Source organism: Plasmodium knowlesi (assembly GCF_000006355.2).
Source record: "Plasmodium knowlesi strain H genome assembly, chromosome: 13".
Classification (NCBI taxonomy): domain Eukaryota; phylum Apicomplexa; class Aconoidasida; order Haemosporida; family Plasmodiidae; genus Plasmodium; species Plasmodium knowlesi.
The window spans coordinates 422,297-448,210 of NC_011914.2; the positions used below are offsets into that span (position 1 = coordinate 422,297).

The window sequence follows — 25,914 nt, forward strand, 5'->3', positions numbered from 1 at the left end:
TAACCTTTCCTCATTTTTATTTGAATTTTTCTCTTTCCCATATTACTAAATGTGCTTCTCTATTCCTCATCGTGCATTTTTCGGGAAACCATAAATTTCCTACTCGAACGGAAAATAACTTTGCAGTTGTGTGTAAGAGGCTCTCTTTTGAACTTCACATGGACGCGCCTTTCGATTTTTTAAAAAGAGTGTCCCTATATACAGTTGCCTTTACATTTTTACAACACACAAATAGGGGGGAATAAACAAAAATCATGCTAAAAACTGCATGCGATAAGATTAACGGAAAAACAAAGATTTGGAAAAATAAAAAAAGTGTTTTATTCCAAAAATTTACAGTATCACAGGACACATAAAAGATAAATGTAGAAGAAAAAACATGTGAGATCATACACTAAACATCATCATATTCAAATAAGACAAAAAAAAAAAATGAAATAAAATAAACGGATTATAGTGTACAATAGAGCGGGTTTGCCATGTGTGCATAAATTGTTATGCGGAAAAAAACACAACGGGAACTTGAAAAGGTTACCACGACATTACTATCGTGGACGTAATTTTCTCCCCTCCCCCCGTTAGTAATAGTAAATGTACCCATAGTGGTTATCCCGCCTGAGGTGAATATGTAAAAATTTCAAACAAGTGAAGGGTTTTCCACAGCAGTAATATATTCTATGCGTTTTCACATGAAGAAAGTGATTTTCCAGATTTCTCAAACTGGAAAACTGCTCATCACAGTAGCCACATTTATTCGTAGATATCATGTTTTGAATCCACAGGGGTAGTTTTCTTGTCCTGGATGGAGCAAGCAAATGCCTAAGGTTGCAATAATATCTGGGGATGGACTTGGTATAGTCATGTTTGAAGTGCTTTAAATAGGAAAGCTTGTAGTATATTTCCTTTTCCATTTCTTTTACATTTTTGTGTGGTTCATATGGCTGCAACGCGTCATTCGCTCTTCTTTCATTGTATTTTCTAAGTGTATAATTCTTCCTATTCTTCGTTATACAAAAACCCCTTTTACCATAAAATTGGTGGACATCTTTGCTTTTTTGTACATTCCAAAATGGATAATCAGATATGCCATTTTTTCTACGTTCTCCTGTATAAATACAGGCTGCCTCTTTTTGCAAATCTACCCTTTGACCCCTACCATTATTATAAACTTTACATGAATCTGTTGTGTAATATTTACGGGTGCGCTTTGTCCAACTTGGACTGTAATACGCGTTGTTCTTATCTGTGTAGTTTTCTTTTCCCCTTGTTTGCAGGGCCAAATGAGGGGCGATACGCGGAGATAAACTATGTCCCTTGACAAGGCTTCTTTTCCCAGGCTCACTGTAATGATTGTATTTCACGTTCCAGTTATTCCAGCGATAATCCCGACGGTAATTCCAATTTCCCCATTTATCCCAGTGATGATTATCCCACAGGTTTATCCACCTGTTACTCCACTTGTTGTCCCACTTGCTTCCCCATTTACTGAACGATTTATAGCCCCTACGATAATCCTTCAGGTGGCTTAGGCCCTCTTCGCCCCGCGCCCACCTGGCCTTGACTTTCCTGTTGTGCCTATATTTCGGACCAAAGTACTGTACCGTGTTATTTTGTATGTATATGTTAACCGCCTTAGTTTTGTGGATACAACGATTGCACAGTTGGTGGCCCTGGTTGCAGTCGATGGGACTCCCCTCTTCATCAGTCACGTTCTGAAGGAGGTGTCCATTTGTGTGTCGTTCCCTATCAACAACATTATCGCTGGAGGTGCAATCCGAATGTGAACGAGGTAGTTCCCTTACACACCACTGCCTCCCCTTGCTGTTGGGCGCTAAATCTGTCTCATTCGTTTTCACGGTGTGTAAAGGTGGTCCATTGGGGGGATCATTGTTCATCTCATTTGTGTTCCCCTCTCCGCTGCATGAATTAGCAGTTCCTTCCCCGCTAGTGTTCATTCGATGTAACGTTTCGTTGTTTATGTCTTCCTCGCTCAGAGAATGTGTGATGAATGACTTCAACATATGGCACTCTCTCTTGGTACTTAGCGTGTCGCACCATTCGAGGCATTCTTTGCTATTCCCCCTAGTGCTACCATAACGTAGGGAATATTTTTCATCTGAATTAAATTTTCCAAATGTATCGTTCTGCGCAGTAAACATGCTGTTTTCTCTCCCTGGAGACAGTGCCAACTGCCATTCGTTACCATTCATGTTTTTACCATTCATGTTTTTACCATTCATGTTTTTACCATTTACGTTTTTACCATTTACGTTTTTACCATTCCGATTTGGCTTTCTTTCCTTCGTCTTGTTCGATCCATACTTATTAGTATCCATCTGTCTGCTCACGTCAGAATTACCTACGTTTAACTTTTCTGCCTCTTCAATTTCGCTCGTGTGGTTACTCACTATATGAGGAGGTGAATTTTGTTCCCCCTCTACGTATCCTTTCTTTACACCATAATTTCTACAGTTCTTTTCCCCCTTTTGGTTGGAACTTCCCCTTGGGAAAATTTCTCCCCCTTGTTGCCCCTTAACTTTGGGGTGCCCTCCACTATGGTCATTTCCACAAGGGGGATCTTCCCCAAATGGTGAATTGGCTCCTCCTTCCATTGAACATCCTTTCAAATTTTCGTTGTCTTTATCACAAAAACCTTTATTAAAAAGAATGAATTTTTTCAAGAACCTTTTTTCGTCCTTATCTTGCTCCTTGGAGAGAACTGCTTTATTAACTGCTTTATTAACTGCCTTACTAACCGCCTTATTAACTGAGTTATTAACTGACTTACTTAATGCGCTCACAGTGAACGCATTTTGGTAAAGGCTACTCCTAATGTGTGCATTTTCCTTTTGTAACTGTTTGCCTTCCTCTGCTTGAAGCTCCGTCTGGGTTGATTCAATCGGTTTCATTTGCACTTTCTTCTCCTCAGGGAAGTCTGTCGAATTCTGTTTCCCCTGCCGCTGCTCACCCGCTGCACTGCTTCTTATTGCGCTGATTTCTACTTTCGTTGTGCCCATTTTTGCCTTTTCATTGCCCAACCTATGTGATTCTCGAGGGTTGGGAAAAAACAGATCCTTGCATTTCACCTCCTGCAAAAAGGATTTGTCGTTTTTATTGAAAAGATCTATTTTTTCCTTTACAGTTAAATCATAACTGTTGCACAAAACAGTTTTTTGTAGTACATCATTTGTGTAATTAAAGAAGCTATTCGTTGAGAATAAATCATATATTTCCTCTTTCTTCAAATTGCTTTTGCATAATTTGTAGTTCACTCCGCTTAGCAGTTGGATATCTATTGTCACCAGCCCCTTCAATCCTATAATGCATATCTTAACATTGTCTTTCGAAAAAATGTAATGATTTCGCTTTCCAGGGCTTTCTTGCCAGTTGTGCTTCTTCGCATTCTGTCTGATGTCATTCAAATTTAGCCACGCATCCTTTTCTTCATTCGGAAGAGCTCTAACTACGTTGGTCATTTTGTATGTACAAAAAATTCTTCTATGTGGGGGGATGCCCCCTCGGTGGACATACGTAGCAAGTTCTCAAAAAGGGGAAGGTCACAAATAGGGTAATAATAAATGCATGCAGGGATATATTCAAAAATATATTTTCTGTTCCTTCTTTAAATGTATACATATATATATAAATATTCACCCTCTGTTTATGTAAAAGTGTGTTTCTTATCATTTGGGCTATCTTCCATATGTTAATCGAATCGAGGAAGAATTGCCCTCACACATTTACCCACTGTGTGCTTTTTATTCCTTCTCGGTTGAGTTAAAATTAGGAGCAAAAATGCGCCAATGATAATTTATTGAACGAATTGCCTTCACAGAGGAGGCATAAATAAACTGCTTTATTTGCTGTGATGAATGCCGCTTGGATTTTCTTAGGGAAGGGGAAGTTAAAAAAAAAAAAAAAAAAGAGGATACAACCGCTAACAAGATGGTTGCAAAAAAGGGTATTTGCCCTTCGTTCTGTTATATCGCCCGTCCATTCGACCTTTTTCTTTTTTCTTTTTCTTTTTTTTTTTTCTCTCATTGGACAATTTGGAACTCCTAAGAATGCGTGGAATTGCTAAACTAATTTTTCAAATTGGGAAGAATTTAAGAAAAAAAAAAAAAAAAAAATCTTATATCAAGGGAATAGCAAAAGTGTGCACATATTTACATATGCAATTACATGTGCAAAATTATACAGGCAAAACGCAAACCATGCAGACGCACTTGACACCTCTTTCAGCTTGGACCACAGGTGCTATAGAACAAAAGGAAAATTACAAAAAAAAGGAAAAAAAAAAAAAGCCAACGTTGTAACATTTGTAACAAGATCGTCGTATACTATTTGCCCAGAAAAAAAAAAAAAAAAAAAAATAGGGTACCGGGATAGTGGTGCTAATTCAGGGGGCGTGGGATACCCGGGCTAAGCCTTTCCCATCTACCTCATAAAAAAAAAAAAAAAAAAAAAAGTGAAGTAATTCTGCGTTCAAATTAAAAAAACGTACAAAGGTGTTCCTTCCCATTAAAAGCATATCACCTGATAATATGATGCGAAGTAGCGCAGTGGGTATGTTATGTACGCTGTGAGAATTTATCGCAATACTATACCTCCACAAGGTAGCAAAAAAAAAAAAAAAAAAAAGAAAGAAAGGAAAAGAGCTTGGTACTAAATTAGTGGATCCATATTTGCATGACAATCTCCACAATCCTGGGCGATGAAATTGACCAGAACGTAGGCAACCGGGAAAAGTAGAATTTACAATTATTTCCGCTTGTTGTTTTTCAATTTCGCAACAACCCTAACAAGTTAAAGTCGAAACGAGTAAGTACAAATCCTGAAGGGAAGGAAGGCATCTTTTTTTGTTGTTGTTTTTCCTTCCTTTTCACTCCTTCTTCATTATATCAATGTAAGACGAGATTTCCTTGAAAATAATTCCTTTTCCCTATTGTGCACCCTTCTAATTCAAGCACACTTGTTTTGATTCGGCAGAAAAAAAGTACGCAAAAAGAGCAGCGCAAAGATCAGCGTGGATATCAGTGTAAATGGCAGTGAGAGCAGAGAAGAGCTAAGCGAGGCATTAAAAGGAGCACGCAGAAGATTCCCTCCAACCAAATCGCCACTTCCCCCACATCACATCGATCGACCACGCCTGTACATTACATCTCTTCTCCACCACCCTCTGCTAGCAAAATGTCGGTGCTTCCAACGACCCCAGCATATAACAAAGAGAACAAGTTCATGACAGACATCAAGAAATTTATGAACCAGAAGATTCGCGTCAAGTTCGATGGTGGAAGAGAAGGTTAGAACTGAATGGAGTGCAGAAAAATCCACACCCTTGTGTATACCTACATATGTACTGGTGTCCATAAAACAGAAACCGCACTCCACTTCATGTCTACACTGACACGCATATAATTTTTTAAGGAAGTCATGGCGGTGCATATCATCATTCACCCCTTTTTCCTTTTCCGCGCAGTTGTTGGCAATTTAATTGGTCACGATGCCATCTTCAACTTAGTGTTGGACAAAACTGAGGAATATATAAGAGGTATAGAGCGGGATGAAATAGCTTCGAAAAAAAAAAAAAAAAAAAAAAAAAATCAAAGCAAAGCAAAGCAGAACATAGCAAATGCGCCTACATATGACTCACTTCTCTACCTTTTTTAGACCCGAATGACAGCCTCGTCATAACGGAGAAAACGAGGAGCATCGGTTTGGTCGTCGCCAGGGGGACATCGGTACTATCGTTTTTCCGGCACGTCTATTCCTGTTGGCAGGAGTCCACCATGCCGTGTAAATTGGACCGCCGCATCCGACTGCCTCCTTTTATTGTGTCCCATTCCATTATGTCAAGTTTCTACACTATGCGTTTCCCCCTTTTCACAGATCGCCCTCATAACGCCAGTAGACGGCACGCAAGAAATCGCCAATCCATTCATATCGGAAGAAAAGTGAAGCCCATTTGTGCATAGGACAGTGCTCATCGTGGAGAACCTTCACCCCAATCTTCTTAACCTCCTAGGTCACGTAGCTTTTTTTATTTTTTTACACCTGATTATGTAAAACTCAAAAACCGAATTTTACCCCGAGTGTGGTGGCTACATTTTGAATAGAATTTTTTTTAAAATAGGAAAATGCGGCCATGTGTGCGCGAAAGAGAATTACGTAATTAACCCCCCTTCCATGGACGTAAAAAAAAAAAAAAAAAAAAAAAAAAAAAAAAATCATGTTCATCCGCTTGGCACGAACAAAACGAGTGTCAGTGGTACAAAAATGAAAAAATGTTGGCTTAACAAATCTGCATTGGCAATGCGTAGACATGCGTGCGTGGGTAAGCATTATCTACTAATACTCCCCGTGGAGAGATAGATATATGGTTGTCATCAGTTTAAGGAACTCGTTAAAATGAAGAAAAAGGGGAAAAATAAAAAAAAAATAAAATAAAAAATAAGAATAAAAAAATAAAAGGATAAAAAAAAAAATACAAATATGACTGGCGAAAGCGCAAGCAACTTACTTTGGAGCACCATTCCATCAGACACAAGCGTACAAGAATAAAATTTGGGCGCTTGTACAGGGGGGTATTATCAATACCGGGTGCAATGTTCCTGTGCGGGGATAACACAACACGGGAATTTTAAAGCTGGCTGCTTATCATTTAATTATGTAAGAAAAGGCTTGAGATGTGCGAACAGGTTTATATGTCATAGGGGGGGGGACACCACCCTTTGTTATCGTAGGTAGAGTGTGTACTGTACATTATGTTGAAGGCGTGGGGCGGAGGGAGAAAGACTACTGCTCATTTCATTCATTCTAAAGAAAGAAATGGGTTGTTTGGGGGGAAATCCAAAGAATACGATGCGCTGGAGTTATTCTAGCGGTACCATCCACAGCTTGTTCAGCATGTTGTCAGCTTCCCCTTCTCTTCCTCACCGTTTTCGTACCTCTCCTCACGGGTGTATGTTCATGTTGTGGCGGCGAAAAGAACTCCTATAGCCAAAGGACATGTTGCACTTGGCGCAGAAAAAACGCTTCACCCGATGATGGAAATTTATTATGTGCTCCTTCAAGCTGAACTCTGAGCAAAATTCCCTGCTGCAGTTGTTCACAGTACATTTGTAATTCTGTATGATATTCAAATGGACTTTCCGTATATGCTTGTTGTAACCATTAGAATGCAAATATATTTTGTTGCACTGAAGGCACACGTACTTCTTTTCGAAACAGCCTCTCTTATGTTGTATGAACTCCTTATAAATGAGAAATTTTTTGGCACACACAGGACAAGTATAGAAGAGATTACATTTGTGCTTATTCAAATGGTACTTCATTTTCGAGATGGTTGAATAGGAGTAGGAGCAATTTTCATATGGACATGTGTAGTGCCTTATTTTGTGCGATCTTAAGTCTTTGGGAGTATCAAAAGTAGACTGGCAAATGGAACAAGTATATTTTATTTTCTCTTTATTATCTTTATGGGTTAAAATATGATTCTTCAAATGATCAGACCGCTTATATGTTTTTACGCATAGGTGGCATTTGAATGGTCTTGATTCTGAATGCACACTCATGAGGTGTCTTTGCATTAATTTCTTATTTGAAAAAATCATACTGCACACATGGCACGTTCGAATTTCGACAGAAATTCTATTTGGGCTACTGTCCTCCTTCTTCACTTGGAGTCGCTCTTCTACATTCTCCTGTTCCTCGTGAGCTTCAATTTGACGCTCTTTTGTCTTCGCTTCCTGGCCTTGAGTTTCCATTTGATGTTGGTCCACTTCTTCCTGCTGCACACTGAGTTCAGCTCCCATCTGTTCCGCAGTAGCATCCTCCCTCAATGTGCCACTCTCGCTACCACCAGTGTGCTCCTCTCCCTCTGCTTGGTCTTCACCGCTCTGCACTATCCTACCATTGTTGTCGTTTTCCCCTTCGTGCGAATGACCCTCCCAATGGTTACCTACCTCGTTGACAGCGCCTTCCATCTGGTCCCTTGTGGCCCACTCGATGGCATCCTTAGCTATGGAATACCTTATATGTTTCAACTTACAATTCCTTAACTGTCTGGGCGATTTGAAAAACATTTGACAGATGGAACACTGAAACTTCTTCTCCTCTTTATTTAGGTCGTGTTTTATCCGATGCAGTTTCAAGTGGTCTGCTCGTTTATACCGCTTAAGACAAATATCGCACTCGTATGGCCTTTCATCAGAATGCACGCTCATCATGTGTCTTTGCATTAAATTCGTGTTTGAAAAAATCATACTGCACACGTTACATGTCCTTGTTTCAATTTCTGCTGAGTTGGCTCCGCCGAGGGGTTCCCTCTTAACACGGGGCATTTTTCTCCTATTAACTTTCTTCGTCCCCACGGGTTTCTTCGCGTTTCCCATCCTGCTGGGCACGCTCCCTTCACCAACGTTGTTAGGAATGTTCTCACCAACCTTGCCATGACCATCATCTTCATCATTACCACCATTCCCATCTTCCCCATCATTCCTATCATTCCTACCATTTCCATCATCCCCATCACCCCCATCACCCCCATCATCCCCATCACCCCCATCACCCCCATCATCCCCATCATTCCTATCCCTCTTTTCATAGGTTTGCAAATTTTCATTGTCTTCACCTGGTTTTCCTTCACTCGGGACATGTTCATCGTTGACTTTATCGCCTTCTCCCGTGGCATCTTTCAACTGAGCTGTGCTAACCATTTGGGCACTCTCGCCTTGTGCTTGTTCCATCGAATGGGACGCCTCATCTGTGCGCCCTTCATTCGGATCATTCGGTTCGTTCCCTTCCTTCTGCTCATCCTCATCACTTTCGTTTGTCTCCCCATTTTCTTCATTGTCGTCGTCGCTGTACCTTCTCCTGTCTCTACTCTCCCCTTCACTGTCCGACTCATCGTCCGATTCATTATTGTTTACCTTTCTCGAGGAGAAACCGAAAATTCTAGAAAATTTGCTTGACATATTTTCATAAAACACACTTCCCCTTTTACTTTGCCCGTTGTCACCTGATTGACCACTGCTCCTGTCTGTATCCTTCCCGCTCGTTCCACTGCTAACACTTTCGCCAACTGTTTTCGGACATTTGTCGGCGTCTCCACTCTGAGATGCATCCATTGGTATACTTTGCACCTGAACTGGCGAAGCTTCATGTTGCCTATCCTCATAATGCTCTTCACAATGGCTAGATGGCTCCATCTTTATCCCAACGGTTCCAGAAATTTCCTTCAGATTATCCATTGTACTGGCGTTACTGTCTGCTAACATTCCTTCCTTCCTAATATCTTCTTCGCAGTTTTCCTGTTTGATTTTAACCACTGTGGATGGCGAATTAACTTCTCTGTTCTCCTTCGCCCCTTCCACTTTCATTTGACAGTTTTCGCCAACTTCATTTTTCTCCTTTTCTACGGTCGTCCCTTCATTTATCTGTTCGTTAAAGGAATCTACAGCATTGTTAATTGTATCTACAGGATCCATAATTCCATCCTTCTGTTTGTCAAAAAGGCCTACGGGGCTGATATTAGCATCTTCCATTTTGCCACCTAAACCTGGTGATGCATCCTCCCTTCCCTTATTCAACATCTCGTTGTCCTCCACATTCTTATTCTCCTCACATACGACGGGGAAACTCTTTTCCTCCAGGGAAGCGTCATTGCACTCTTCCAAAGTTCTCTTCTGCAACGAATTTCCGCTCATTGGCACATGATTCAAATCATAGAAGGATTTCAGAACATTACCATTTTCACTGTTACTGTCATTTGTTTCTACATCTTCCTCCACTCCTCTCTTCTTTCCTTCCTTCACATTTACTTCTTCCTCTGGTATGGATATGTTAACTCCCTTGTAAGGGCTCACACTTGATATCTTCTCTTCGTCTACAGTGTGTTGATTCATATGTTCTTCTGCTTGGTCCTGCTCCGATTCGTCTCCGTTATCTTTGAACGTACTTATGACATTCCCAGGGTCGACCGTTTGGGATGGCGTAAAGAATTGTGTTTCCTTTTCTGGTTCTGTTAAAATTGATTGTGCATCCGTCGGGTGAACATCTCCCCCGCTATGGCCATCGTCATTGTTACTATTCTGTTGTTGACCCAACCTACCACTCTCGAATGAATGGTCATTCCGCTCGTCATTCCGTGTGTAATTACAATCACCGTCTAATTCGTTCATTCTTGTGTCCTCATTTTTACTATCACTGCACTTATTCCTCTCTTCGGCCTTTTCATGTGCACCATTAAAAATATCAATAACTTCCTTCATATCGTTGGTCTCACGAGAAGGGTGGTAATTCTTCGGTGTATTGTTAAAATATTCTTCCCCTTGAACTTCTACTTCATCTTCCAACGTTTTCTCCACTGTCTCCTCTTCCTCCAGCGCATAGTTCATCCCCATGTCATCTGGGCACGGGAACCTGTTTCCCCCGAGAATACTTCTATAGACATTTCCATCTGACTCGTTCATATATCTATCTTTTTTATTTTTTTTTTTTTTCTTTTCATTTTGTATAAAATGTTTATACCTCTTTTTCATTTTTTTCGTTAGGATAAACGAATTTTCGATATTTTCGAAGCACGTTCCGTAGATTTTATCAATTTGGTATTTACCCTCCACTTTGTTATTCCTGCTTCCGTCCGCGTTTGGGATGTCCTCATACAGCTCTGCACTAGTACTCTCATCTTTGTACACTTGGCTCTTGACACGAACGTTCCCATGATCATCCTCCTCATCATCTCCCTCTTCCTGTTCCTCCTGTTGCATATGATGCACATGCTGCATCTGTTTCTTTGGGATTCTCCCCTGGACCATCCCACGGGCGCTTGCGCCTTCATTCAGATAGACATTTTTATAATTCTGGACAAACTGAAAATCGTATTTGTTTTTAAAGCGGTCTTCATTAGGATTTGCGTGCCATTCTGCGGCATCGACGTGGCCATCACCGTCATCATCAACCCATTTACTATCATCATCATGGGCGTCCTGGAACATATCCAACGGTGAAAGCTTTCTTTTCCTTTCCTCATATTCTTCAGACAGATGGTTGTACTTCCTTTTGCTTAGAACACTTCTGTCCATTAGACTTGCATCACCCGAATAGAAGTTGCTATTGAAATTTTGCGCACTTCCGTAATTTATGCTAACCTTGTTGTACTTCACACTGTTAGCATAGTTGTAGTTCACACGGTCAGTATGGTTATAGTTCACACCGTTAGAATGGTTGTTGTTGCCCCTAGGTATATCCATAATGATGTCGGCGCTGATGCTCCTGCTGCTGTACTGTTCATTTTCCTTCTTGTTACATTTTAATACGTTTATTTTGTTCCAGTTTATGTTGTTCTTTAGGAAATTTTTTTCACTTTCGCTGTACGAATTGCCGTTCAAATTTTCATCGAGATAGCAAAGTGCACTTCTATTTTTGAAATTCGCGGTCATCCTTTACTTCTAAGTTTTGTCACGTCTGTTATGTTACGTTATATTTTTATTTTTTATTATTTTTTTTTTATTGCATATATTATATGCTCATGTGGTAATGTGTAAGAGGGTGGGATCCTTTGGCAGATGTTTACGAGATTTTCCCTCCCCCCTTTTTTGTTCTTACACAAAAAGAAAAAAAGCTGCAATTTTTTTTTCTCGTCGCCGCTGGCATGTGACATTATCCTTTCCTCTGATGCCTTCTCCTTCAAAAAAGAAATGGCAAATTTCTGTACGAATATTTTTTTCGAATTTTTTCGCACAATGCTTTTACATGTGCTGCAATTTTTATTCTTTACTTCAACTGTATTTTGTCCAAGTTCTCGAAACAAATTTGTATCATTCGAATTTTTCCCGTCACGCGTGTGCTTCGCGTGGTAAACAAAAAATGGGGGGGGAAAGAAAAAAAAAAATACATGCAGTAATTATCCGGTTTTGCTAAATGGTTTCGTATAATTTTTTTTTTTTTTTTTTTTTTTTTTATTAAGGAAAAAGGGAGTACTTAATCACAGATGGGGGAGATGCGACATTTGACAAGGAAGTTCATATGCAACTAGTCCGTACATGTATTTCCAGTGCATCCGAATGTGTCCTAGTTCGCGTACACACCCGTGCATACAATCTGCTCAAATAACGTGTACGGTTTTTGCCTGTCCCGTTCGCAGGGGTAATCACAATATATGTGTATATATGGGCCACACAGAACAGCACTTGTCCAGTGATTTCTTTTCTTTTTTTTTTCAAAAAAAAAAAAAAAAAGAAAATTTTGTCTGCTTCTCCTATGCAACAATTTAGTTAGTTCTCCTTACGGCCATTAATTCGACATGTTTAAGGGTATGACCATTACGCTAAAAGGGGTAGTGCCACAATAAAAAGGTATGCACACATATGCGCACATACATATAAACATATATATATATATATATATTTAATATTGAGAGCTACTAGGGCGCTTAAGGAAATAATTACGTGAGCCTACTCAGCAGTGAATGGAAAAGAAAGGATTAAAAAAAAGGAAGGGGGGGGAGGGGGGGAAATAATTCATGTAGTTACACATGTACGAGAATAGAAACGCGTATGAATCCGTGTCACTCCCACGCGCGCTTATTGCATGCATACGTTCCCTCCACGGGGGGGGGAAGCTGTTTCTGCAACTGCGGTGAGGCAAACGCAAAGTTTGTCATGGAAAAATCGCTCGAGATATAAATTCAAAAGTACTCACAATGGCGCGTACAAAAAAATGTGACCCAGCGAAACGGTGTACATACGAACAACTTAGCAACTTATCAGCTGTGCAGATTAGCAGTTCAACAGTTGAATAGTCGAACAATTGTTTCTCCACGATGTACAAGGAATGTTTGGAAAACACTGCTCATTTTACTGTTTCATATGTAGGAGTATCAATAAGATTTTTCTTTTTATTTAAATATTTTTTTTTTGCGTAATTTTTTTTTTTTATTTAAAAAATGTTCATCTTTTGCCTCACCACCATCTTCCTTTTCCCCCTTGTTTCGCCACGCCTTTTCGCTTCGTCGCCAAAAAGAGAAAAAGAATAAATCAAGTAGATAAAAAAATAAAATAAAATAAAATAAAGAGAAATCAGGTCAGATAAAATGAAATGAGGTGGAGATAATTCAAAGTAAAATGAAATAAAATGAGATAAAAGTAAAATGAATCCAAACAAAATAAAATGAAACGAATTGTAAAGTTTATTCCCGTTGTTTTAATTTCACAGAAAATGAACTGTGCCACAGGTAACAGTTGAAATGAGAGAACCACATTATGAAATAGCAAGAAAAAAATATATTTAAAAGAAAGAGAAGGAAAGAGAAGGAAAGAAAAGAAAAGAAAAGGAAAGAAAAGAAAAGAAAAGGAAAGAAAAGAAAAGAAAAGAAAAAAGGATGAAAAAAGGATGAAAAAACAACCCAGAGCCCTCTATTCTTTCAACTTAAGGTTTAACGATTTGTCGCGGCATGCATGTGCAACGCGTACGTGAAAAACTACTACATGGAATGATACATTCTTCTCTTTATGTGTACGTTGGTAAATGCTACCACTTTCCGATAAACGGAAAAGGCATCTCTGCGCTGTTCAGGAATCGCACTCGCGGTGAAGGAAAGGAACCGAGAAGGTCAATCAAAACAGGAAAATTAGAAAAAAAAAAAAAAAAAAAAAAAAAGAAAAAAAGAAATCCTTTTAAGTGAAATGCTCCTCCCATGTAGAGAATGCTAAAGGCTCCACACTGTCGCGTGGTCGGAGAATCGCCTTTACACATTGACACCATCGTGCGCCACTATGCTGAGGACAAAATAACGACCGACAATTTGCGTACGGGCAACGAAGGTCTCTAAGTGAGTTCAAATGGAAAAATGGCACATCCCTATGCTCTGCATTCAAACTAGTCCTCTTTCCACATGTGTCGCATTCATGTGCGTACACCTATGAACAGGCATGCATATAAATGTGCATTCGCGAACGTACGCAGGAACTGTGACTTACGAGCCGACCGAGTTTTTCTGAAACAACCCGATTTTCTTCACCATTTTAGGTGTCATCCGTTAGGACGTAGTTTTCTCTTATGGCATGTTTTTTTCACACCTTTCATTTCCTGGTGGCCACTTTGCCCCTGCACACATTATTAACTATTAATTATTGAAAAAGGGGTAACTACCCCTACGTAAGGGAAAGAAGTAGCACATTTTAAAGGCGCACAATGTATGCCCATTAACGTAGTATGCACGTCCTACCCGTATGTCACATTTACAGATCTGTCATATATTGCCATGTGAAGGGATTCCCAAGAAATATATATTTTGTACCTCTTTAAAAAAAACTCTTTCCGGGGGGGGGGCCTCTTTCCCTTGCAACACGTATTACGCAAGGATAACCTGTTCGACGTGAAGGTCCAAAAAACCACTTCCCCTTTGCCATATGAAAATTTCAGTATAATTCCAAATTAAAACTACTTATCATAACTACTGTTTGGACGGAAAAAAAAAAAAAAAAAAGAGAAAAGGAAAAATTAACAGCGCTAAAAATGTCAGAGAGGAATAAAAAAAAAAAAAAAAAAAGAAAAGGAAAAAAATATATATGCTTATGAGCAAATCACAATGCCGGAAAAGTACATGCGTACCATAAATACGCACATTTATTTTCCCGCTTTCTCGTTTTAAATTTCCCCCCCCCAATTTTTAACTCAAACAAATTCGTGAATTTTTTGAAATGTGAAAAAACCACTTTTCAGTTTTGTTGAAGGTTGCGAATGTGATTGAACGCATCAGCTGCGAAGAGTTGACATTTTTTTTTTTTTTTTTTTTTTTTTTTTTGCAATCTGTACCCACATTACTAATTAGCTCACAAATTCCGTTTAATCTGCAACCGTTTGCTATTTAAAAAAAAATAATAAAATAAAATCATACCATACCATATCGAGTGAAAATCCTCCGTTTTATGGTAAACCAATTTGTCCCTTTTTTACATATGCGCATGCATACTTTTTTGGTCAGTTGAGTCCCCAGAATGGTAGTATGTTCATTAATGGAAACTACGCACACGTAAAAGATAAGCAGTGTTACATCAGCGTAACGAACTCAGCTGCACTATGGCGCCAGCGATGGAAGCACCAGTGACAGCTGTCCATCGGAAGAATTGAAACATTCGTTGTTTCAAATCCAACTGGTAAATGCGTAACCCCAGACCGCGCAACACAGAACTAAGTAATGCGTTTCTATTTAGACGCGCACACTTTTACATGTAATTTTAAAAAAAACTAAGATAAATTAAAGTAAAAATAAAAATACCTCAGAAAAACACACACACACCAGGCGTATTTGTGCGGATCCCTTTTTATAATAGCTAAACTTTTGAAGAGGTGTAACCCAAATGTACAGCTGATAAAATATGGCTAGTGGAACGATCATGTTTAAGCAGCGCTATGATTGTGTTTATGTTTATATGCCCCCATACATTTAGTAACACGCCTTTGACTTTGCTCCTCCGGAAGGGGTATATTTTAGCGCATATGAATTGCTTGCAACCTGTCCAAGAACGGTAGGAATGGTACGATGTTTCATCGATATATTTGACCCACTTGAAAGGAAATACATATGCATGTTTGTATGCTGATCCGCTCTGGCGATTTCCCCAAGTGGGAAATATTTCAAACAGTTTCGCTCACGCGAATATTACTTTGAATTTGGCTCAAGTGTGACAAAGTGTACATCTCAGGAAGGAATTACCTTTCCCATTTCCCCCCCCTTTTTTTTTTTTCTGTGCGCATCTTTTAAACGCCCTTTTTTAAGACCACTTTAATTTTTTTTTTTTTGCGAATTTCCAACTTGGGTTGCTAACTGATAATCCCCACTGGGGCATGCACATCGGAGTGTCACAAGGAAGGGTTGCTCTCCTTTTTAATTGAGTGGCCTACGATCTGTTATAGTGAAGTATCCAAGTATAGGTAGCGCAGAGGCCGAGCGGACAGAGCCAATTGCGCATCAACCATTACAATAATTACACTACATAGGGGAACGTAGGAAACCATCAAAATGACAATCGAATTTGTGGTAAATCTGGAAAATCACAAGAGAAGAATATGGAGCATTTGTTGGAGCCCTGATGGAAATTTCCTGGCGTCTGTAGGAGCAGACAAATATATAACCATATGGATGAAAACAAATAAAGACAAAATAAAAAAAACAAGTGAAAGCAATAAAGTTTGGAAGAAATTTAAAATGTTCGGAGAAGGCACACACAAATCAGGCAACATAAAATTTGATATATATGATATTATAGAAACAAATCATGAGAAATCACTTAGGCATATTGAATTTTCTCGAGATGGAAGCTTCTTTGTTGTTGCATCTTTTGATTCGAAATGTTCTATTTATAAAAAAAATAATAATGATAAATGGGTTTTTTACAAATCTTTGGAGGGGCACGAAAAGGAGGTTAAATGTGCCTCAATCCATCCCACCAACAAGTACATAGTAACCTGCGGAAGAGACAAAAGCATATGGATACACGCCAGGACGGATGAAGTCAGTAAGGAAGACGACAAGCACGATGCTAGCGCTACAAAGGGGGGGAAAATACTCACAAACGAGCTGCAAAACGAGGAACAGGTAAAAGAGGATTCACAGAATGTCGTGCAGACGGAGGCACAATGTAGCAACCATGGGGATGAGCAGACGAATGCAGAGCCCCCAAAATCCAATAACCAATTGGACGTCGACTTCGACTTCAACTTTGATGCTTATCTAACGGGGCATTCCGAAGACATAAAATTCGTCGCCTGGTGCCCTCTCAGCGAAAACACATTCATCTCGCTTTCGTATGATAACTCTTTAAAAATTTGGAATAAACAAATAAGCGAGTGGAGTTGCGTACAGACCCTAAATGAACACACATCTGTGGTGTGGTGTGTTGCATTCAATTTTGATGGTTCTGAATTCGCAACCTGTTCAGATGATAAATCTATAAGAATATGGAAGAGTGAAAAAAAGGTTTGGTACAATAAAAACAAATACCCTTTTCTCTACGAACATGTAGTAAAGGAAGGAAGGAAATCATCAAATGAAAGCTCCTTGTGCGCGCTTATAAATAAGCCGAATAACACAATAGGGGGCACTGCCACTGGGGTGAAGAAGGTATTCGGAAATGATAGCCGAGGGTATAGTAACCATAATAGTAAGAGCAGTGCACATGGAAAGGGATCCAACGAACGAAATTTTCTCGATAGAACAGCAAAACTGTTTCGAAAGATAAGAAAACCGACGACCCAAGGGGCTGGTGAGAAATCCTCCGATGGTCCATCCAGTTTCTCTATATTAGATTATTCAAAGGAAGAGAAAGAGGTGAGGACAGCCTTGAAGGTAGTTGTGCAGAATAATTTTGTCCCATTGTATTTCGATCATGGCCTTTTCAAATTTGTTTACAAGTACTCTGATATGGAAGGGGGGAAAGAAGGGGCAGGTGCACTGGGTGATACTTCGGCTGAGAAGAGAGAGGATAAAGGAGCTGATTCGGAAAAGGAATCCCCAAGTGGGGCACATCTCATCGCGAAAAACGAACAGGAAAACGAACAGGAAAACGAACCGGAAGATGAAACGAAAGATGGAACGAAAGATGAAACGAAAGATGGAACGAAAGATGAAACGAAAGATGGAACGAAAGATGAAACGAAAGATGAAACGAAAGATGAAACGAAAGATGGAACGAAAGACGAACCGAAGGACGACGAGTGCACCTCTAAGGTGTCCAAAGATGGAGTCGATCGACCCAACACACAAGACGAAGATATGCCGCACAAGGACGAGGAAAACGAAGAGTTAAAATTGAGCAACGAGGAAAAGACTAACAAAGAAAGTGGATGTACCACCACGCAAGACGAACAACAAACGAGTAACCCAATATCAGAAAACAACATCTCCTCTATGAACATAATTCCAAATCTTAGTGACAAAGAAAAAGATTTAAAAAATGTATCGTTCGATGACTGGAAAATAAAACATGTGATAGAAGGATACCACAAGAGAAGCATTAGCTACCTGGACTGGAACTCGTACGAGGATTTAATTGCGGCGTCCTCCTTTGACAACTCTTTGAAAATATTTCAGAAAAAAGTGGATACGTGGAATTTGATAGAGAATATCGAAAATGCTCATTTGAGTGATGTCAATTGTGTCGTGTGGTGCCCTCAGAAGTACCAGGACTACTTTTTGTTGGCCACCGCCGGCGATGACTGCGTTATTAACATATGGAAGTACACGAAGGGGTAAAGCGGAGAACAGTAACCTGGACTAGGGGCATACACCCACCTTATGGTGTTCTCGATGCACTTCTTTGTACCCCAAAGAAATGACATTTTTTTAACCCATTTTAACCACCTTTGGGGCCTCCTAGTAGAATTTTTTAAGCCCCCCTCCCCATTTTTATACCATTTCCCTGCCAGCTGTTTCGTGTCTGCCCATATATTATATATATATATATTTTTTTTTTTTTGTCTCCCCATTTGTGAACCAACACGCTATAATATCCTGCAACCCACCCTGTTACCATAACTCACAAGCTCGTAGGTGGACTCGCAGGAGGGCGAAGGTATGTATATCTGTATATGTGTGAATATGCGTGTATGCACGTATTAAGCACATATCGGCAGAAACGCCCTATGCCGAAGACAATTTGTATCGGTCAACTCACCAATTACGCTACTTAACACACATATTTTTATGTCCAGTGAGTATGGCAAAGTTTTTCTTTTTTTTTTTTTTTTTGTCACGTGAAATGTGCTTATTACTTGGAAAAGCCATATGATTTGTGATCAGTTTTTTTACCCCTTGTACGGACGCATTAAAATTTTTAATTTCGATGGGTTTCCCCGTTTTTATGTCACCTTGATGGGTGTTCCATGGTGATTCAAGTAAGAATGGTAAAAAGTGATGCACGAGGGGGTTAACCCAGGAACGTAATTTTCTCTCCAGTGGGAAAGTGCAAATATACACTTGTTCCCTTCTTCCTCCATTCGCTTTAACGTTTGTAAAAAGGCTCGTCCGTTGGGCAATGCCCCTCTGATGATCTATCTCACCGGCGAAAGTATTAATGGTCAATTCGTGCAGGTCTATGCCCCCGCACAGGGAGTTTTGTTACACCCTCAAATATTTTTTCTCCTGCGTCCCTTCACCCCTCCCCTGAGAAGAAGCGGCGAGAAAATGGAATGGCTTTCCTACTATGTGCAATGTTTCCCCAGACTGTACTTTTTTTCTTTTTTTTTTTTCTGTTTTTTTTTTTAATTTCACTTTTAGGATTAACAACATGCGCCTCATGTAGTCAATTGCAGGTGTCTACAAAAATGGGAAGTACAATTCGCTTACAATTTCACCTCAAAATGGACGTACCAAAATGGTTTGAATTATGCTCCTAACAAAATGACACTGGATAGGGGACGATTTGGTGCTTACTCATGGGTGTGATATGTACATGTTTTCTGAGTGCCAAGAGTGGGGCTTCGCATAGAGTGTATTTTCTCTATTTAAAACTTTTGCGAGAGTGTTTTTTTTTTTTTTTGCGAGAATAGAAATAAGATCAACAACTGCATGCAATGTTCGCGCAAAAGAGGGAATAAAAGAAAAAAAAAAGAAAAGAAAAGAAAAAAGCGAGAGGAACAATCAGAGAGAGCCAAATGATGCGACCGCTCAATTTCCGCTCAATGGGGGGGCTAGTCTTCATGTGTACACATTCTCCGCTGCGTCAAATTTGCATTTTGCTGCTTCTTTTTTTTTTTTTTTTTTTTTTTTTTTTCACAGGAAAAAAACCCGGTTGGAAGTGGGGCATATATAACAGGGCAAACAATTTAAATTGCGAGCCCGCGCGCGAAAAGGAAAGGGAAAGCATTGTCTCACGCCTTCTACATTTTGCGACGTAAACTAAATCGTGTCCACGTTGATGCCCACTCACATGCTCATGCTCATGCTCACGTTTTCGTTTTTTTCTTTTTTTTCTTTTTTTTCTTAAATAACGGAATGAATGAACCCACAGCGCAACTGCATGTGTACGTGAATGCAAAAAGTGGAAATAACAAACCGGCGAAGGCAAGCATAGGAAAATAAAGCGGAAGAGGAACGAGGACAAGTGGAACGGATGAAAGCAACTCCATTGTCACAACAAATCACTAGTATATGTTAAAAAAAAAAAAAAAAAAAAAAAAAGCTGACACAGGTTTCCTTTTATGGTCGTCCAAAATGGAAACAAAAATAGACAAGGAAGGTAACTAAGATAAACGAAAAAAAGAAAAAAAAAAATTCCCTTCCAGTGATGATCCTTTTTGTAGAGGAAACGCCACAAGGGGGCGAAATCGCAAAAGGGAGAAAGAAATATGCAGACGTGCATATAGCTCTCTCCAACAAACCCACATATATATACATACGTACATACATACGTACAAACATACATACGTACAAACATACATGCATAATAATAATAAGCCATGTGTACTCACGCCCTTACATCCATATTGCCCCCTTTTCAGAAGGTCCCGGAGAAGACACACAGATTCTGCGAAAAAGATATAATTCAGAAAAGGATTTTAGCAGATCGTTCGAGGCGTACGAACGGGGAGAAACGAAATACGACGAAGAGGATAAGCATACTGCATCCCTACTTCATGGATATTCATTTAAAATAAAAAAAAAAAGTCCTGTTAAAAATGGGAAGAACTATTTATGGTTAAATATGAAGGACAAGGCGAGACGGAGATCCGAGTCGGAGTACCACAACTGCGTTCGCAGAAACAATTCAAAACTTACTTGCTTCGTGAAAAAGTACATGAAATATTTTTCTGACCTGAAGAGGAGAAGCTATAAAACCAGTTCTTATGGAAACAGTCCCAGCACTCGAGGTGGTTTCGCCAACCGTCTTGGAACGATGAGAAATAGCCCCAACTTTATTCCTCATATGAAAAAAGGGCTGTCTGATGAGAGTAATTTCAACTTTCAATCTGAGGATTCTTTATCAAAGGGGAAAATACATGGGGGATCATTTCTCTATAAAGTGCTAAATTTGCTTGCAAGTCCATTTCGCTCTCTTCAGGAAAGGAACCGACTCAATAATGGCAATGGTAGCATCTGGAACGAAATAACCCCCCTGCTGATCTTCACAAACGCTTCGTCTGAAGAGGCATTCATGGACAAATTTTACGCCTCCTTTCCCTTCAAAATGTTTGTATACTCAACGTTAATGATTTTAACCTCGTTGGTTAATTTTTTCATTTTGCATTTTGGTGTGTTCAGTTTTAAGCATACTGTGGGGAAAGGAGTAATATACCTGAACGTGTGTAAGCTACTCTTGGATATTTTTTATTTCTCCTTTTTTGTCATTTATATATTTTTTTTCAGTTCGAATTGCATAGAGAGAGTGTCTCTTTATTTTTACAACTCGTCCTACCTGTTTGCATCACTTCGAGTTTTATTTAATCTTCTTCTGATCCACATTCTTCCTCCGTCTGTGGCTATGAACGTGGCGGAGTCTACACGTGCAATATATTTTAATCCACCCCAGTGTGAGAAGGAGCAGATACAGCAAGAGGAGCAAGTAGGTTTGTCCAGCGTACACTCGATCGTCATTTTCATGAGCTGTACATATCTATGCGTACTGTGCTCCTTAAAAAATTACATGATCCTTTACCATTTTGCGCTAAGCTTTAAATTCTCCCTTTTTTGTATCCTCTGTGTGTTTACTCTTTGTGTGTACTCCTACGGTTACCTGCACTTTCCTTACAACGATGTGGTTGTCTTGTTTTGCTTCGCCCTGTTCGTGCTTGTATTTTCCCTCTTCTATGAGTATGGATTTGAGAAGAGAGACAGAGCTTCCTTCATGGGAAGGCACGAAGGTGAAGAGAACAGGCATGAGGGGAATAACAGAAGCGAGGATGAAAACACAGAAGGAGGAAAAAATACAGACGAGGGAGGAAACACAGAAGAAGGAGAAAATACGGAAGAAGGGGAAAACACGGACAGCGAAGAAAATGCCTATGAGGCAGACCGCAGGAAGATGGCGCGGCATTACATGACCAAGTACTTCTCCATCGACAACACCACACCCACTTCCCCCATCGAAGATATTTTGAACAATCTAAAATACTTGCTGGATCATATGAAGAAGCTGGAGGAAGATGCCAATGAAAAAAAATTATCAGAAATAAGAAAAATGAGAGAAAAAATAAAAATGTGTGAAAATATCCTTAGAACGCAAAATCTAAACGAAGTACAAATATGCAAGTATAGAAAATTTGAGAGAGTTTACAACATGTGGTGTATGGATAAAATCGAAAATAATTATTGCGAAAAAAACGATGAATGTAAATTTTACTTATCTCAAAGTCTTAAGAAGAAAACATTTAATTCATTTTCAAATATTCATTCATTGTTATCGTCCAAATTTCAAGAACAGCACAACTATTCCTTCGAATGGAAATCCGATATTGAACATTTGTACAAGCGCAATGTCTTCATTTCCATTGGATATAAGCTGCTGTATCCGCTAGGTGTTTTAGAGGCGAGTTTCGACAAGGAGAAGCTGAAGAACTTCCTGTTGAAGATGTACTCTCTGTACAACGATGTGCCCTACCACAACAGCTTGCACGCCGCGCAGGTGAGTCGGTCCTGCAGGGGATTGTTCAGCGGTTCTGTCGTCATATAACTATACGCGAGCCCCCTCAGGGAAGAGACACGCACGTACATACGTATATATATATACGCACACCTATCTACATATCTGCATGCACGCGCATAATTACACACATGTGGTAAGGCCTTTTAAAACACCTTTGCATCTCCCCGCAGGTCGCGCACTTCAGCAAGAGCATGCTGTTCCTCCTGGACATCAATCACAAGATACCAGCCATCGACGAGTTCTGCTTGCACGTCTCCTCCCTGTGCCACGACGTGGGCCATCCGGGGCTGAACAACTACTTTTTAATCAACTCTGAAAACAACATAGCACTAACATACAATGACAACAGTGTGCTCGAAAATTATCATTGCTCTATCGTTTTCAAAACGTTGAAGGAAAAAAATTGTAATATTTTCGAAAATTATCCATACAACATTTTTATGACTTGCAAAAAAAATATCATTAGGGCTATCTTGTCAACAGACATGAAAAACCATTTCGAGTACATCTCCAACTTTCGCACATCCAAAGAATTTATCGACTTAGACATTTTAACAAGTGAACAGATATGGCAAATTTTCTCCCTCATTTTGAAGGCAGCAGATATTGGGCATGCAACATTAGATTGGAATAAACATTACGAATGGACACTAAAAATTAATGAGGAGTTCTACCTACAGGGCTTGCTAGAAAAATCGTTAAATATGCCTAACAGTTTTTTATGTGATATAAATTCTATTGATAAGTTATCCAACTCGCAAATTGGATTCCTGAAGCATTTGTGTATTCCTCTTTTTAGTGAATTAAATTCCATCTCGAAAAATGATGAAGTTTACAATCACTGCATTTGCTCCATCGAGAATAATATAGAGCAGTGGGAGAAGAGAAAAAATAACCAAAAGAGTCTGGGACTGCACGACAAGTACAGAGATGAAAATTTAATGGGCAGAATTAAGCTGCTAAAATTTGTGTGAGCGGGGGCGCGTCGCCCCGAAGTCATCACGCCACTGCGTTGCTATTTCTCCAATTCGTTACTCCTTCACTTTGTTAATTTGTCAGTTTGTTACTTCACCACTTGTTTAATCCACCACTTTGTTACTTCACCACTGTGTTATTTTACTTTATTATTATTATTATTTTATTTATTTTTTTTGTTTATTGAAACGAATCGGTCGATTTCTACAACCCAGTGACTTTCTCCAGTTGACAAATTGTTTTCCATCTGGGGGGGTCCCCTTTTTAAAATTTATCCGCTTCGCTTCACTTGTAAGCAACCACAATCTCTATAAAGAACGTTGCCGTCTGTGTGAACGTGCACATATCCACCGCAAGGGGAACAAAAAAATGGTCTACCACTTGGAATGAGTACCACATTGGTTTATTCGCACACGTCAGAAGTGGTGGCAATTGTTCATTTTGGGGAGAACCAAGCTGGTAGGTCCTCTTCAACGCTGCTGTTTCATTTTTGTGATTTTTGTCACTTTTTTTTTTTTTTTTTTTTTTTTTTTTTTTTTTTTTTTTACTCCTCTATATACTTATCGAGGAGGAAAAAATTTCCCACATTTAATAGCCATTCGAAATGAAAATATTAGGAGCAAAAGTAGCTCCCTCCCTTTGTTGAAAAAAAATATTGCTCCATTTTAAGCATAAAGACGAGAATCCATACGAACAGCTGCATTTGTTACTATGTGTGTATGTGGGGGGAAAGGCATAAGAAAAAACTGATCAGTTGGTAACAATACATATATACTCACCAGAAAGACAAGAATGCATTGGTTAGCTTCCCTTTTGTTATGGGCACCCCTTTCCACCTATATGTGCAGACATGTCCACTTAAAGACAAGCGGCTTTATCCCGGTTCATAATTGGAGACTGTGGAAAAGCAAAAGAATAAATGTACGAAAAAATGTCTGCACAGGTAAAAGTTGCAAAAAAAAAACACCACACATTTTTGTTGGGAAGGAAATAATTATAGGCACTCGGGACTCCCCACTAGCAATAAAACAATCGGAAAAGGTTCGAACAAAACTTGAAGCATATTTTAAAAAAGTTAACAAAAATGTGAAAATCACTTTGAAGTCTATCAAAACAATGGGGGATAATATTTTGGATCAAAAGGTTGATCTTTTTGGAGGGAAAGGAATATTCACAAAAGAATTGGATGAGGAATTAATAAAAGGAAAAGTTCACATTTGTGTGCATTCGTTGAAGGACGTTCCGATGGAATTACCAGAACAAGTACAACTATCCTGCTTCCTAAAAAGAGACACAATAAATGATGCCTTCTTATCGGTAAAATATGGCACCTTGGAAGATATGAACAAAATGAAGATGGCAAATAAAATGGAGGAGGGAAGTTATCAGCCCAAAGGAATGAGCCAAAGAGTGATTAACCAAAATGTGAAGAGAGACAACTACGAAGGTGATCACTACGACAATTTTATACCAACCATCGGGACATCTTCCCTCAGAAGGTCCAGCCAAATTAAATACAAATATAAAAACGTAGCAGTAAAGAATATGCGGGGAAATATTAACACAAGAATTGCTAAACTGTGTAATGGGCAATACGACGCTATAATCATTGCGAAGTGTGGACTGGAAAGATTAACAACCAAAAAGGGAATTAGAAATATAATTGGGGGGAAAAATAAAGTAACCCCAAAAAACTTCCTAATTAATTACAACAACACGGAAATCAATTTGACCTCTTTACACATCCAGCAAATAAACAAGAGAACTATTTACCCTGCCTTGTGTCAGGGAATTATCGCTGTGTCATCCCACAAAAGTGATAAGTACATTTCTGATGTACTGAAAAATATAAATGATGAAAAGGCACAAATCATGGCAAATATAGAGAGGTCCTTTTTGTATCAAATCGAAGGAAATTGCATGATGCCAATTGGGGGATATGCAAAAATTGTAAATGGAGAAATTGTCTTCAATGCGGTGATTAATGATATCCATGGAAGGGAGAAATATCACGTTCGCGAAGTTGGGAAGGTCGAAAGCTATAATGAAATTGCTGTAATGGCGGCCACAAAAATGAAGGAAAAAATTGGGACGCACAGATTTAACAAAATCAGGGAAGAGGCGGCCCAATACTATGCGTAACATTTTATGTGTACACAAAATAAGTTAAAAAATATTTCAACTGAACGGTTTCCTTCCATTTGAAGAGTCTCCTTCCGATGGGATAGCACAAGGCTTGTTAAGACAAATGATCCATTTAATTTGCAATTGCAATTATGCAGGGGAGTATTTTTGT

The 25,914-nt window shown here is 39.3% G+C and overlaps 6 protein-coding genes across 6 annotated transcripts; 4 read left to right on the top strand and 2 right to left on the bottom strand.

Annotated features, from left to right (window-relative positions):
* Positions 1–578: 578 nt before the first annotated feature.
* Positions 579–3,476, bottom strand: PKNH_1309000 (conserved Plasmodium protein, unknown function; the record flags this gene model as incomplete). The annotated part of the gene is made up of 1 exon (XM_002260560.1): positions 579–3,476. One exon carries the CDS (start codon positions 3,474–3,476, stop codon positions 579–581), a length of 2,898 nt encoding a protein of 965 aa, XP_002260596.1.
* A 1,714-nt stretch (positions 3,477–5,190) lies between these two features.
* On the top strand, positions 5,191–5,958 carry PKNH_1309100 (U6 snRNA-associated Sm-like protein LSm7, putative; the record flags this gene model as incomplete). The annotated part of the gene is made up of 4 exons (XM_002260561.1): positions 5,191–5,302; positions 5,480–5,551; positions 5,671–5,741; positions 5,890–5,958. The coding sequence occupies 4 exons, from the start codon at positions 5,191–5,193 to the stop codon at positions 5,956–5,958; spliced, it is 324 nt and encodes a 107-aa protein (XP_002260597.1).
* Positions 5,959–6,953: 995 nt separating this feature from the next.
* PKNH_1309200 (C2H2 zinc finger protein Zfp, putative) lies at positions 6,954–11,441 on the bottom strand (the record flags this gene model as incomplete). The annotated part of the gene is made up of 1 exon (XM_002260562.1): positions 6,954–11,441. One exon carries the CDS (start codon positions 11,439–11,441, stop codon positions 6,954–6,956), a length of 4,488 nt encoding a protein of 1,495 aa, XP_002260598.1.
* Positions 11,442–16,024: 4,583 nt separating this feature from the next.
* Positions 16,025–18,256, top strand: PKNH_1309300 (cytosolic iron-sulfur protein assembly protein 1, putative; the record flags this gene model as incomplete). Its single annotated transcript, XM_002260563.1, has 1 exon — positions 16,025–18,256. One exon carries the CDS (start codon positions 16,025–16,027, stop codon positions 18,254–18,256), a length of 2,232 nt encoding a protein of 743 aa, XP_002260599.1.
* Positions 18,257–20,215: 1,959 nt separating this feature from the next.
* On the top strand, positions 20,216–23,617 carry PKNH_1309400 (cGMP-specific 3',5'-cyclic phosphodiesterase alpha, putative; the record flags this gene model as incomplete). The annotated part of the gene is made up of 3 exons (XM_039113505.1): positions 20,216–20,240; positions 20,503–22,622; positions 22,814–23,617. The coding sequence occupies 3 exons, from the start codon at positions 20,216–20,218 to the stop codon at positions 23,615–23,617; spliced, it is 2,949 nt and encodes a 982-aa protein (XP_038969885.1).
* A 793-nt stretch (positions 23,618–24,410) lies between these two features.
* PKNH_1309500 (porphobilinogen deaminase, putative) lies at positions 24,411–25,760 on the top strand (the record flags this gene model as incomplete). The annotated part of the gene is made up of 1 exon (XM_002260565.1): positions 24,411–25,760. One exon carries the CDS (start codon positions 24,411–24,413, stop codon positions 25,758–25,760), a length of 1,350 nt encoding a protein of 449 aa, XP_002260601.1.
* Between the last annotated feature and the right edge of the window lie 154 nt (positions 25,761–25,914).